The sequence below is a fragment of the Gekko japonicus genome, unplaced genomic scaffold, assembly GCF_001447785.1.
Source record: "Gekko japonicus isolate JY-2015 unplaced genomic scaffold, Gekko_japonicus_V1.1 scaffold1437, whole genome shotgun sequence".
Taxonomy (NCBI): domain Eukaryota; kingdom Metazoa; phylum Chordata; class Lepidosauria; order Squamata; family Gekkonidae; genus Gekko; species Gekko japonicus.
In genome coordinates, this window is record NW_015170324.1 from 261874 (window position 1) to 277525 (window position 15652).

General features: G+C 41.8%; 1 protein-coding gene across 1 annotated transcript in view; it reads left to right on the forward strand.

Annotated features, from left to right (window-relative positions):
* The window catches only part of OTC (ornithine carbamoyltransferase), a 37981-nt gene continuing 22329 nt past the window's right edge, over nt 1–15652 (forward strand). Inside the window, exons 1-5 of the mRNA XM_015418099.1 lie at nt 1–77; nt 3030–3174; nt 5535–5616; nt 8178–8265; nt 9840–9993. Of these exons, the coding sequence (XP_015273585.1) occupies nt 1–77; nt 3030–3174; nt 5535–5616; nt 8178–8265; nt 9840–9993 (546 nt within the window). The remainder of the gene's footprint in view (nt 78–3029; nt 3175–5534; nt 5617–8177; nt 8266–9839; nt 9994–15652) is intronic.

Below are 15652 nucleotides of genomic sequence, written 5' to 3' on the forward strand. Positions count from 1 at the left end.
ATGCTGTTTAATTTTAGGTTCCTATACAGTTCTGGAAATGCAAACAAGATCCACATGCATCTGGGGCGATGTGTTCGGTAAGTGTTTAATCCAAACACATCATATGTCTGAGCTGGGAGAGAAATTCTGGGCTATTTAGTCCAAAAAGAATAAACCATGCCGCTTTTGCTTAGGAGCCTACCAAAACTACAAAATTGGGATCAATGCATTCTACAGTAACATTGTCCAAAGGTGTTATTACCATTTTGCTTTCTGTTTACAGAATATTTTATTCTACAATTTTATGCAATACTGGAGGGGGGGAAATGTAGCTTTTTTTCAATTTCTGACATAGATGTGATCAGATGAACTTAGTGGAGGCAGGGGGAATAGAGTAACCATAAATAGCCCACCGGAGGAACTGGGGGGGGGGGGATGGATCCATTAATTATTTTACTAATTTTTATTTTATGTTGTCTCATAAATTATGAATAGAGAATTTGTTAGTGGCAGGAAACATGGTATTAACCAGCTATCAAAATGCTGTTAATATTGGAATTAACCAATGTAGCTGATATTTTTGTGATGATGTGAAAATTACAAATAAAACTTATTTTAAAAATGCTGTTAATATGACAACAGTCTAAATGACATGGTTAAAATCCCTAGATATTGCAGAGGAATGCTGTTTGATGGGAATTGTGTATTTGTGTAAGCTAATCATTTTAGTTAATTGATTCATTTTATTGATTATTGGAATGTTATTGCAAAGTAGCACTACTGGAAAGATATTGTCAGCATTTTAATAGAAATTACTAATAGCATATTAACATATTCAGATATCAGTTGTAATTTTAAGCGGTGGATACTGTGGTCACAGAAGCCATGCCAGTATATTGCAAAGGCATAAATGGACATAGAGTTACCTCCCAATGTCAGGAGAATCAAATGTGTGGCCCATGGGCTGGATCTGGCCCGTGCAGGGCTCAGAACCAGCCCCCCCCCCCAGAAACTTCCTTCTCCTGCTTCCTGTCCAAGGCTGCTGCTGCAGCCACACCCTAGTTTGCTTCCCCCCCAGCTCCCTCAGTGGCTCTTTACTTCCTGCTTTCTGCCTCTTGGCCCCCTCCCCCCTCCCTTGCTCTCTCCCGCTAATGAAAATGGTGTAGTGGAGACATGCTTCAGACTTTTGAAGGGAGGTTCCAAGAAATGATTGATTTTCCATTGGGTAAGAGTAATTTTTGTGACCATCATTGTAATGTTCTATATACTGAATTTTGTAATAATGATATTAGTGCAGTTAATGATGTGTTTATATTATCATGTTATTGTATTTATGAAGGAATCACTGAGGATCGCTGCGTCTGAATACACTTTGTGGATGTTTACACGTATCTATGAAATGTTGAATCCAGCATGATTCTTGAAAAAATTATTGAAACAGATTTATAACCGGGGGTCCGTCAGGTCAGCTGGCAGAGACACTATCACATCCTACAGTTCAAGGACTTTTTTTAATTTAAAGATGTTTATGAAAAAAAACTTTACTCGTGGATTTCTACCTGTCTATTTAATTGTGTCATAGGAAAATTCGTTCTGAGTATTGTATATGTTATATCCATAAAATCTATAAATCATTGTTTTTGGGTGGTTGAATTTGGGCACATGCATTTCTTTCTTCTTTACATATATTGCTGTGCCACTACTTTTTATCTTGTATCCCAAATGATAATAGCACACATTGGTAATGAGAGAGGGAAACTAGGTCTCAGTCCAGTCCAGGAGGATGCATTGTCTTGGAAAAAGAATGAAATAAAAATGTACAGACAGGCACCAAAAGACAATGAGTTGTTGTCTAAACCTGCCACCATCCTGGCAACATCAGTATTTGGGTGGAGATGTACTTTGACTTTCCTGACATGCTTATCAATTGCAGCACGTTTACCTGGTCCCATATAAGCCAGCTTGAGCTGCAGACTTGTGTGTGCGAAAATAAGAGCACTACATTTGGTATCGGATGGAAGTGAGGGAATGGGTCGTTAACAATGCTGCCTCTAAGCTGTGGAGTCTTGTGAGCAAAAATTCTACTTTGTGAGCTACGGCATTAAAGTTGTGCGCAAATGGGAGCCATCCTTCCTGAGCTAAGACAAAAATGTGTGAGCCGGAGGCTAAAAAACTGAGCTAGCTCACACTAACCGAGCTTAGAGGGAACACTGGTCATTAAATGTGTTCAGGCTGGAGTCAGGTTTTGCTCTCCCACTGCTGTGTCTCTTAGAACAAGAGGGAAACCACTGGGAATGAAGTCGGGCTATTTATGTAACTCCACCCCAGTTCCTTTTCTGATACTATTAGTACCACCACCATAGCCCTGTGTGGTAGCTAACCTCCAGGTGGAATCTAGAGTTCTCCTGGAATTACAACTGATCTCCAGACTACAGAGATCAGTTCTCCTGGTGGAAATGGCAGCTTTGGAGAGCAAATTCTATGGTATACCATAGATTCTAGTTGAAATTCTTCCCAGTTCCCCCCTCCACAAATACCCTCCCTAAGATCTCCAGGAATCTCCCAGGCCAGAGTTGGTAACCCCACTTTTCAGTCATTACATTTTTGCCATTCCCACCTTGGGTACCTGGAGAACACACTACACACAGTCCTCCCAATACACACAATCACCATTTCTTGTAGATTGGGCAATGCAGATATTTTCAAGCTTCAGCACATGTAATCGTGTACACATTACAAACCTGGGTTGAAGGTAGAGAGGTTTTTTGCTCCCACCTCAGCTTTTTAAAAAATCCTTCATATCTATCAGTCCCTGTATATTTGTCCATCTGGATGTATTGTGGAAGTACATATCACAACATATTGTCTATGCAGGGATTTGAGGTGTGCTTCTTATCAGACACTCTGGATTACATGAACAGCAAGTAGTGTACAATTGTCTTTGGCCACAGGCTGCTTGGGACCAACCATAACTGACTATGTGGCTTTGATTGTATTCAAAGACCAAATGTTGAATTGTGAGATATATATTTATTTGGTCATTTTAGGAGATACAGGTTTGGGGACCCAACTGAAATTTGTATGCAGTTGAAAGGTCGTGATTTTCTGACTCTACAAAATTATACAGCAGATGAAATCAAATATTTGCTTTGGGTGGCATCTGATCTGAAAGAAAGAGTCAAACATAAAAAAGAGGTATGCACATGAATTCTGTTACTCCCGTCCCCCCTTTCCCCCCCTGAAAAAACCATAGATTTAATTTAACAGTAGCTTTGCTATTCTTAGAGATTACTGAAGCTGTTTAAACCTCCACGTGCTTTTAAGAATTAATGCTTACTGTATCAAGAACTAATTACATATTTTAGGCTGCATGCATATTTGGGAATAAGTCTTGTTGGATTCCACAGAACATTTCCAATTAAGTATGCATAGGATCATGTGGTTATTTTTGGTTTCGAACATATTTTATTTATTATAAGACAGCAGACTTCAAATGTAAATAAATCCTATTCTGCCACCCTTTAAATTGCCATTTAAATTACTCACAAAGGAAAATAAGAGATTCTTATAATGGGCAGAAAATTATAACCATTAAGTCTGCTTCTTTCACCTTTAGATCTGATCATGTTTAACAGGAACAAAACTGCCGGTGATGTTCAAGCAGCCCATTCAATAGCCATATGACACATACAACTGTGCAGCCTTGTTCCAGATCTCATGAAAGCTTGGGAGTTACAATAGGTGCATCCTGGGTCGAGTGGAGGCTAGGTTGGCTTATGCAACTTCTTTGGGATCAGGAGATATATTAGTGATGTATTAGTAATATATTACCCACATTAGTAATATTTTGCTTTACAATAAACCCTGTCTCAAGAATTTCATTCTTAAATGACTCCTCGAAAAGTAAAATACAAAAGCAAAGTGTGAGCCTTTTCAGTACTAAAATATATATTCTGAAGATGCTGAATACATGCAAAGTTATCTGTGAACATTATTATAGTAATGATTTCTCCAGGTCCATTTAAGCATTAGGAAGAAGCTGTATTTAGGACCCAAATGTCTGAGGACACAATCTTTTCTTTATCATCCAAGAAGGATCACCTAAATACCATCCTTCTAGACATGATGCAGTGGCTAATTACTAAAGCCAGAAGCTCTGCCCCACTCACCCTGCTCGTCAATCCCAAAGCTTGCTGCACTCACAGTATTTAATGATACCTTGAATTCTGAATGAGCTGTTTTGCCTCCTGACAAAAGAGCTGCCGCAATACCTGATGAAGCACCAGCAAGAGTGATCATCCCTTTTTGCAACCTGTAGCCAAAATTTGTTTTCTAGCAAACGGTGGTGGCGGCGGCAGAAAGTGCTGTCAAGTCATAGCTGACTTATGGCAACGCTGTTGAGTTTTCAAGACAAGAGATGTTCAGAGGTAGTTTGCCATTGTCTGCTTCTGTGTAGGAGCCCTGGACTTCTTTGGTTGTCTCCCATCCAAATACCAGTGCTGACCCTGTTTCGTTTCCAACATTTGACGAGATTGGACTATCTTGGCCTATTTGAGTCAGGGCATAACAAACATTATAACCGGCCATTCTCCCCAGTGGAGAAACATGCTACTTACATAGTTGTCCTCTGTTCCATTTTATACTCACAACAACCTTGTGAGGTAGGGGTTGCTGAGAGGGTTTGTCTGGCCCAAGTCAGCCAGCAACCTTCCATGGCAGAGTGAGGATTCCATCCTGGTTCTCCTTGATCCTAGCCTGACATTCTAACCACTACACCGCACTGGCTCTGTTAGATAGGTCAGGGAAGTTGCTAAACCCGCTTTGTGTTGTCAGAGAGTGGGTATTTCCCCCACCCCCATCTGAGCTGACTGCCCATGGTGGCTTCTTGAGATTAAACCTTTGCTTCCATTGCAAATACCAGAGATTTGTTCTTGAGATCATCTGTGACAGGATGGTACGATTCCCTTCATTTTTGTCCCTGCAAGTCCCACTGTCATCCTGAAGCTGATCATCTATTTTTAACCCTCTAGTTTTATTTTCTGATTAGTTCTTCCTGCCACAGATAGCCATAGCTTCCAATGCAATAACTCAGAGGTGTGGGGGTTTCTGGGGACGGTCTGGACCAGGGTGTTCTAATTGGGGCACATTAACTCTCATAAACATCCTGAAGCTAGAAGGCAATTTTGAGGTTCCTAGCTTTAGTTTTGAATGAGCTTTACCTGCCACAAACAACCCATAGCTTCCAATGCAAAAAGCATGGGGGGGGGGTTTCTGGGGATGGTGCGAGCCGGGATATCCCAGTTCATTTCATGGTCAGCCCTGCAACTCCCATTTCTATCCTGGAGCCCATGACCATTATGATCCTGAAGCCTCTGGTCAGTTCTGAGGTCCCTAGCTTTATTTTCTGAGGAGTTAAAGGATGCCATGGACAGCTGGGTGGACAGACAGAGGGATCCTTTTATTATTATAGATTACTATATCAAGTGTAAAGCAAATAGATCCTCCATTGTAAAGACCTAATATGACAAAAAGTGCCTCTTCCTCTTGTCTTTCAGTATCTGCCTTTGTTACAGGGAAAATCTTTAACAATGATTTTTGAGAAAAGAAGCACAAGAACAAGATTATCTACAGAGACAGGTGAATACAGACCAAAATTGTGACCATAAATTTTCCTTTCTTTTCAAAAAAAGACTCAAGTTTAGAACAAATGACCAGTTGCTTTATAGTTTTTTATTCCAAATTCTGGTCATCGATAGTTCAATCTAATCTCTTTGATTGTTAATACCAAGAGAAACAAATGACAGTAGAAAGCAATGGACATAGTCTAGCCAGAGTCGTTAAATCAGTGGGACTTGAAAAGTCCTTATTTTTTATTTGAACTAGCCAATTTGTGGTTTGTAATAAATATTTTCTTCTTTATAAAAATAAATACCATTCTGTATTATTCATCAGGTGCAGTATAACTTGTCCTGCAGACACTTTTACAGGCTTTCAAAACTAATGGTTATGGTGCCATCTGCTGGTGAGAATTAATGAGCTCTTCAAACCTTTTTTGGGTCTTTTTTTTGAAGATGCATTGCAGATAACAACCTCATGGCACTTTTTTCTAACCCTAACCGTAAAATTTATGTTTTATCCCAGAAAATATTGTGAAAACGTTACCAAAATGTTTATTTGTGCAAGGGTTGTCTCCTTAATGCTAGATGTTAGCCCTGGTTCTATTTAAAATATCAGCAATAGTGATTGTATTGATAGGCTACTTTTCTGCTTTACAAGTGCTCAAAGCAGCATGAATTAAAACACAGAAAATAGCAGTAAAATAGAAACGTTTACAGTACAATAAAATACAGGTTTTAGAAGGTGGTGCTGAGGGACGGCTGCTCAGCCCTTTGGCCTATGGGATCCTGGCAAGGTTCCAGCTTGTTCCCCATGCTCTTAACATCTGCATGAAACTGCTGGGCAAGGTCATGCAGAGATTTGGGTAGAGATGTTACCAATATGAAGGTGACACTCAGATCTATTTTGTACTTCCAGCTGATCCCAGGGAGGCTGTAGAAACCCTGAACTGGTGCCTGGAAGCTATTTTGGGGTGGAGGCAAGCTAATAGACTGAAGCTTAATCCCAATAAAATGGAAGTACTGCTGGGGAACAAAATGACTGAGCCAGGGTTTCTCTGGTTCTCGATAGGGTTACACTCCCTCTGAAGGAACATGTCCATAGTCTGGGGGTGCTCTTGGACCCAGGCCTGTGTTAGAAGAACCAAATGTGATGTCCCTGTGTCTCAGCCTCCAAGAAGCAAGTGACCAGAGAGTTACAGCTAGATAGGCAGACACTAAGTATCTTCCTGTTTACTCTTCTTTCACTGAACCCTTTAATGTGCAGCTTGCTACTCTCAGGGAAAACAACTTCTTTACGTCTCCTTCTCTCTCTTCCCGCACACTTACAAAGAAGGGAGGACATGTTTCTTCTTCTTTGGCACCATGGATGGCAGATGCCTCTCCACATCCGCATCCATCACTAACTAGGTAGAATAGAATCTGTCCCTTTCTCTCTGCTGCACTATCAAGTAGGTATTTCCTGAATAAATCAGTTCTTATTTTCTTTTAAACTGATGAGTGGCTCTGTGTAACTCCGTAGCCTTACAAGCATACACTGTTCAAAGGACCTCTGCAGCGTTCTGAGCCTAGTGCAGTCTGCCAACTTTAACAAGGGATCAGACTTATCAGCTCTCCCAACAGTCTACTGCTGAATAAGCAGGTAGCGGCCATGACCAGGAGTGCCTTTTACCGACTTTGACTGGTTAGCCAGTTGTGGCCTTTCCTAGGCTGAAAAGCTGCGGTCGCTGTGGTGCATGCCCAGGTTACACCGAGATTAGATTACTGCAATGCACTGTGTATAGGGCTGCTTTTGAAAAGTGCTTGGAAACTTCTTCAGTTGATTCAGAATTCGGCAGCCAGGATGCTGACTGGAGTGGGTCATGTGGACCGTATCACTCCAGCAATGTCTCATCTACACTGGCTCCCAATTTCTTTCCAGGCCCAATTCAGGGTGCTGGTGTTGATGTTTAATGCCTTATATGGTTTGAAACCAGCATACTGTAAGGACTGCCTGTTCCCACATGGACCTACCAGACAGCTGCAGTCATCTTCTGAGGCCCTACTTCAGGTGCTCCCACCTTCTGAGGTTAGACAAGTGTCAGCCCAAGAGAGGGCCTTCTCAGTCATGGCTCCAAAAGTATGGAACTCCTCCTTCAGAGATGGGCTGGCATACAGATGTCCCATCAGTGAATCAGTCTCCTGGCCAAAGTTTTGTACTCTCATTAGCATAGCCTTCCAAAGCAAGGTATTGCTAGCACCTAAAATGGCTGCCAAAGTGAAAGAATTTAGAGTCCAGTGGCACCTTTAAGACCAACAAAGGTTTATTCAAGGTATGAGCTTTCGTGTTCTACTGCTTTGGACCAACATGGCTGACCACCTGAAACTACTGCCAAAGTTAATTTAGCCAAGATGGAGTTGGTGTAGACAGTCTACACCTAAATACAGTTAAATAGCCAGAAATTCAGTGTGAAACTTTCCCCCAATTGCATCTTTGTTCCAGAAATAGCTTAATATATAGAATTTCTCCTCTAATGTGGTGACAAATTACTTGCCACATATTGTTCAGATAGCTGAAAGAATTGAGCATTATATCTGTTTTAGGATTTGCTCTCCTTGGTGGACATCCTTGTTTCCTCACAACACAAGATATTCACCTGGGCATTAATGAAAGCATCACTGACACAGCACGGTTTGTAATAATCCTGTGACTCTTTCATTTCCATAAGGTGCTTTTTCTTTGTTGATGGTGCTCCAACTATTGTGGGCAGACTGCATCCTACATCCTACATTCTGTAAGCGGAAGAACCGATTCCCTTCCCAATAATACAATTCACATTTTAAAAGGATTAGATATCATTCCCAGATGTACCAGTTTGATGTGTAGTTTGAGACTAAATCTGAATTCAGACATCACAAACAGTTTGCATGTGATACACCTGAGTCTGGTTTAGTCTCGCATTCTCCTTCCGTCAGAGAACTGTAAATCTGATGGTAAATGTAGTATTGTTTTGGGGAGATGATGTTTCATCACAGTCTATTTTTGTGAAATCAAATTGTTTCTACAAATCTGATTTCTTGTATGTGGGAAAATGTGAACTTTTTTTGCCTGCTGTGGAAAACAGTGTGGAAAGTTGATGAATTTTTATCACAAAAGCAGCCCAAAGAGAAAAGGCTAGTCATCACAGCCCTGTGAACCTGTAAATCATTTTTTTTTAAAGTTTGGGAGGTCAGTCACTGATCTCTTGGCCTCATACGCTGTTTAAGCCTAAGGGCCAAAGTAGATGTGATGTTTAAAATGTGACCGCCACAGAGACTTGCAGTCAGCAGCTGCAAGTCTCCTGTGGGAACTCAGTTCCCAAGAGCTACATGAGCCCAGTTTAGATTGGGATCAGCATACAGGCAGAGGAGAGGCTTGTGCCTTCCCCCTAGTTTTCCTGATCCAAAATAGCCCCGAGGGGCACTATTTGCCCCATTGGGGTCAACACCTGCAGTATTTGTGCACATGCAGCCCCTAATGGGTCAGATAATGCCGTAGGGCCTTTTCAGGTTTGGAAAATGGCAGAAGGGAAAGGCTAAAGCCTTTCCTTCCTTCATGCCACTGTCATGATCCAATTTGGGCTCCTATGGTTCTTGGGAATGGAGTTCCCACAGGGATCTCGCAGCTGATGTCTGACTGCAAGACCCTGTGGTGTTCATGTGTTAAATGCCATGTCTAGTTTGGCCTTAAGAGCTGGGCACTGGACCAACCAGACTTGAAAAAATATTAAGGCTTAAATTTACACTTTCTAGTTGGATAAGAAGCCACGGGACATTTTGGTAACATTCTGGCAAGTGTACTTAAGAAGTTATTCAACAACACTTCCTTACAGAAATGTGGGATTATGATAAATTCACAGTCTCGTCTGATTTTTCTCCACAAGTTCTAAGCAAATATGGATCTTAAAAAACCTAGATTTCTATTCTCCAGTGTGAGTACATTTGGGGAATTCCCTTTAAATGAATTATTTCTTTCATACAAATTATTTAGAAACACAAGCTGTTCATTAAACTGTTCAAAATATAAGGAGACAAGGAGTGAGTTGTTCTTTCCTTTCCTTGTATATGATGGATTATTCAACGGGATTTTAAAAAATGCTTTAAATGTTAAAAATAAATTAAATGATTTATATTTAAATTTGCTCCACATATGGTGAATTATCCAGGCAGCAGAGATAATCTGATTTTATTAGGCTTGATTTTTATATTTATTTTGCATGTCTGCAGAGTATTGTCCAGCATGACAGATGCAATCCTGGCCCGAGTATATAAACAAACAGATTTGGAACTATTGGCACAAGAGGCCTCAATCCCAGTGATAAATGGACTCTCTGATTCTGACCATCCCATCCAGATTTTAGCCGATTATCTTACACTTCAGGTAATATTAGTTTGTTTTCCAATTAGTAGCATATTTTTATCAACCTGCACTCTGCTAAAGTAGGACATTTGGAGATTAATCCTAAATATTTCTGACAACTAGACGCTTCCAAACAGACACAGAAAGAGATATAGTCCAGCTGCCCAGAGTGGGAAGTGCAAACTGAGAATCCCCCAGTTCGTATTTTACTGAATCCCCACATTCACAAGGCAGCCTTAGCCAGGCTACTGTTTCCAAACTAATGCTCCCCATCCGTAACATTGGATGAATAATACCTTACAGGGCAGTTGTAAAGGATACTGAGATAAGGTCTGTTGAGTACTCCATCCCTCTGTAAAGTGTGAAGTAACTTCTTTGACTAGGTAAATCACAGAAGTGAAGCTATGAATGGGCATTCTTTTCTTTTCTTTTAATCCCTGGAGGGATATTTTTTATTTTGCAAATACTACAAAAACTACAAAGAAATATTAGGAAAGGGGCTACAACTAAGGATAAAGGAAAGCAAACCACACTAAACTAAAACCCCAAGAGGAGGAGATCTTTTCACTGTTAGTAAAATTGTTAGTACTATAAGTGTTAATATCACAATATACTTGTAGAGTTCTTGCTTATAACAATTCACTATTTATATGTTATTTTATTAGTTGTTATGAGAGAAATCTCTGATCATCTTCTTATTCTTCGCTTCAAAAGGCCATTTTCCAAGTCCTTCTGCCTTTACTTCGGCTTTCTGTCTCTGAAATCGTATACCACTCTGGCAGGTCCTGCACCCTTTTCTGCCGCAGAGTCCTCTTCCGTTCCAGAGGTAGCAGAGTCACTAGACTTCGTTTCTTCCTCTTTGGACTCTTCCTCTATCCCCAGCTGATGTCTCAAAAATTATTTAGTTTTAAAAGTGGAGTCTATCTTCTCTCTTCTATTGTTGATCTTAAAGATGACACCCTCCGGAACCGCCCATCTATACGATATCCCATGAAAAGAAATTAAGTCCTTGTAGTTTTTTCTCTTTTGTCTAATTTCAAATGGAATGTCCTTTAAGGTTTTAATGGTTACATTTCCCATTTTCAGTGGGGTTGCTGATGTTGCTTTCAAAATAGCATCTCTGGTTTGTCTTCTTGAAAACCTGACCACTATTTCTCCAGGTAGGCTATTTTTTAATGTAATTGGAGTATGCCCTATAGGCTAACTTCATTTCATTTACAAGTTCATCCACTATTAAGCCTACTACTGGAGCGATGATTTCACTGCGCACCCTCTTGAGGTCTTCCCGATCTGTTTCAGTAAACCCCTGAAACCTGAGAATCATGTTAGCTTTTTCCATCTGTAACTGCAAAACTCGATTCTCTTGGCAATTTTGCTTCGTTTCCACATCTCCCAACCTTTTCTTCAACTTCTTGTTTGTGGTGTCTATCTCTTTAATTTTCTCGTTTGCCTGCTCCACTTTTTTCTCTTTTTCGTTCAGCTGAAGCTGCTGTGCTGCAAAGTTTTTATTTTATTCATCATGGTCAGTTGCTGGTTAATACCATCGAGTTGTTCCATCACCGGCTTAAGCATATCCGCCAGGAGTTTGAGGACATCTGCTCCCTCTTCTGGTTTCGGACTCTGACTGCCCGGCTTTGTTTTAAACTTTCTCTGCTGGGCCGCCATCTTTCCCATTTTGTTTACAGTTTCTGCCGTTTCCACGCAACTCAGAAAACTTGTCAAACACTTCGCAATTCAGATAAGTCTCTCAACCCACTTTTGGTTTACTTCCTCCCCTCTCCCCCTTCGTGTCCGTTAACCACTCATTTGCATAAGAGGTGTCCCTCTTTGCAATCTCTTTTTTCAACAGCGGGGGGGGGGAATCGTTTTGCAAACTACTCCGTTTTATTCAGAACTCATGTTAATTGTCGGTCAGTTTCTCTGACCACGCTTAGTTTTACGCCATTCCGCTCAATCTCCGGTGCTTGTCCTGGTCAGTCCAGCTTATGGCCGAAGGCCACTCAGCAACTGGACCATCAGGGCAGAGGGGAGCCTCAATTCTCTGGCATTATGCCATCGAAGAGGCTACCCCTCAAAAGCCCCCTGGCCTGGAGCCTATCACAAAGGTTCCGCGGGGGTGTCACTTGAGGTGGCACCCCTCCAGGCCGCTGGTATGTGATTTGCCCTTCCCTGTTGTGGGGAGTGCGTCCGCCATCGCTGTTCCATAGACCGGAAGTCCTTGAATGGGCATTCTTTAGTGCAACAGCAATTATTTTGGTGGGAAAAACTTGAAATAAAATTGAGGACTCTGGTGTGCAGTCAACCTCTGTGAGCTGCTTATATGTGTGCTAAGTGCCATCAAGTCACTTCCAATTTATGGTGACCCTGTGAATTAATGTCCTCCAAAACAGCCTTGCTCAGGTCTTGCAAACTGAGGTCTGTGACTTCCTTGATTGAGTCAACCCATCTCAGGTTGGGTCTTCCTCTTTTCCTGCTGCCTTCAACTTTTCCTAGCATTATTGTCTTTTCCACTGACTCTTGTCTTCTCGTTATGTGACCAAAGTACAGTAGCCTCAGTTTAGCCGTTTCAGCTTCTAGGAAAAGTTCAGGCTTGATTTGATCTACAACCTACTTATTTGTTGTTTGGGCAGTCCATGGTATCCATAAAACTCTCCTTCAATACCACAGTGCAAAGGAATCCACTTTCTTCCTGTCAACTTTCTTTGTTCTCCAATTTATGTACCCATACATAATAATGGAGACTATAACATGAATTAACACATCCTTACACTTAAGAATCTTTTCTAGCCTTCTTCATGGCTGCCCTTCCCAGTCTCAATCTCCTTCTGATTTCTTGGTTGCAGTCTCCCTTTTGGGTTGATGATGGAACCAAGGAACAGAGAATCTTGAACAATTTCAGTTTCATCCTCAAAGTTGTATAATTCTCTGATAGTCATCACTTTTGTCTTCTTGATGTTCACCTGTAATCCTGCTTTGACACTTTCTTCTTTAACCTTAATCAGTAGTTGTTTCAAGTCTTCCCTATTTTCTGCCAGTAATGTGGTGTCATCTGCATATCTTAAACTGTTAAATGTGCCTCCCACCAGTTTTCACTCCACCTTCATCTAAATCTAATCCAGCTTTCCTTATGATATGTTCTGCATATAGATTGAACAGACAGGAAGATAAAATACAGTCTTGTCTGCCAATTGGAAACCATTCTGTTTCTCCATATTCTATCTTAACAGTAGCTTCTTGTCCAGAGTACAAGTTGCGTATCAAAACAATCGGATGTTGTGGCACACCCATTTCTTTTAAAACCAACCATAGCTTTTCATGATCCACATGGTTGAAATCTTTGCTGTAATTTATGAAACGCAAGCTGATTTTCTTCTGAAATTCTGTGATATGTTCCAGTAACCAACATAAATTTGCACTATGATCTGTAGTACTTCTTCCTTTTCTGAATCCAACTTGAACCATTGGCATTTCTCATTCTATATAAGTAACAGTCTTTGTTGTAAGATTTTGAGCATCACTTTACTCCCATGAGAAATTAATGCTATGGTCCAACAGCTGCTGCAGTCTTTGGCATCTCCTTTCTTCAGAACTGGAATGTAGATTATTTCCAGTCAGTGGGCCATTGTTTTGTTTTCCATATTTATTGGCATATTATTGTTAAGATGTTAATGTACTCCATTACTGTGGTTTGGAATAGTTCTACTGATATCTCATCTACTCCTGGTGATTTGTTTCTCCCCGTTGTTCTCCGTGCAGCTTTCACTTCACTTTCTAAAACTATACGTTCTTAAAAAAATTCTTCTTGGAAGGAATCTGTCATCCTTTCATTTCTTCTGTATAGTTCTTCTGTGTATTGTTCCCTTCTTATCTTTATTTTGTCCTGTTCAGTTAGTGTATTTCCATGTTGATCTTTCAGCATGCCTAACTCTGCTCAAAATTTCCCTTTGATTTCTTGGATTTTGTGGAACAGAGCTCTTGTTCTTCCTTTTTTGCTGTTCTCTTTCTTTACATTGGTTATTATAATAGTTATTTTTGTCTCTTTGTGCCAGTTGCTGGAACACTGCATTTAGACTCTTGAGCTGCTTAGAAAGAGGTAATAAGAAAAATCAAGATCTCATTAAAATGCAGAGTGAAAGAAATCTTTCACTGGTTTTCTTGGTCTGATAAATCCTGTGTTGTTAGAATGTATTTTATCACCAAGAGTTGACAGTTTTTCCAGTAATCACAAGCAGCTTGTGATTCTTATGCAACAGGTATGCTGTTTATTGCTTGCAGTGCTATATACCTCCTTGGATGCCTTCTTAGAGAGCACGCCAGACACTGTCTGAGAGGTCCATTATCATTCATCTCCCCCCACCCCCAGTTTCTGTGGTTCAGAAGGATAGACATGATGGATAGAAGTTAAGACTTGACTTCCATACATACAGAGGCCACTCAGCTTGGCTTGCTCCAGAACCTTTTTCACTTCACAGTCCACTCCTGCATACTATAGTGATTTTATACACACACACACACACACACACGTTTTGGTAACAGGCATGAGGAATTCATATGCAGCACTGGGTGCCTTCCTCCTGGTCTCCTGCTCTAGACAGGATGGAGCATCTGGGCCATCCATATATACACTGGTGCAGTCATAGGCGTAATCTTCAGGGGGGCGACGGGGCCTCAGCTCCCCCAAAAATTTTCAGGAAGGGGCTCAGCCTCCCCCGGGGGCAACTGGTTCCAGTCACCCTTGCTCCATTCTGCAACTATGTTCAGCGGCTGGGTTGGGACCGGGAGAGAGGGAAGTTAGGGCGGGGGCTTGCTTTCTCCTGGAAGTGAAGCCCCACCTTCAGCTCCCAGCAGCCCTTAGTTCTGCCGGGCTGCACGTGGAGTCTGGCTTTCCTGGTTTCCTGCGCATGCGCACAAAGGTAGGAAGCATGCTTGCCTGGGCTCTCCCTCCTGCTGAGTCCTCGAGGCGCATTCGTTCAGCCCGCCTCTCTGCCCCCCACACCCAGCTACCAGTAAAATCAGCACGGACTGTGAGGGGAACTTGGCCCGGCGGACGTGCCCTGCTGAAGGGAGCGCTGAAGCTCAGGGGCTGCGGTCCCTCCCGCATCCCGGACGGCCTCCATGGCGCCTCCTCCACTTCTTGCTTCTGGCTGTTGCCTTCCTCTGATTCCCCTTCGCTGCTGCTCTTGCTGCTGCACGCTGGGACCAAGTTGGCCGGCTTTGTAAGGGCATGGGTGGGGTGGGGGCCTGAGAGAGGGCAGTGTTCAGTGAGCCTGAGGCTGAGTAGTCCGAAGGAAAACTGCCTTTGCTCTCTTTGGAATACCCTTCCCGTCCTCCCCACCCATCTGTTGTGCTGCTTTTATTCTCTTGCCCCCTGTTTTTAACCCCCCCTTCAGTTGTACTTCAGTTTTGTCTGTGTGTGAGTGCCCCCCCCCTGCCCAGGCTTCTACTCTCTTTTTATTCCCCTTCTCCCTCCCTCCCCCCACTTGGGCTGCCTCTTCATATAAATATGTGTGTTTTCTCCCCCTCTTTTGTTTCTTTGTTTTTAAAATCCCCCTTTTCCCAGTGTTTACTTTTGTGGCGTTTTATAGTGTTCTCTGTCACATTATGCCATGTTGCTGATCTGGTTTGAGTCGCTGGTATAGTGCACACAGTGGCCATATGCAAAGTGCATATCTGTTCTGTT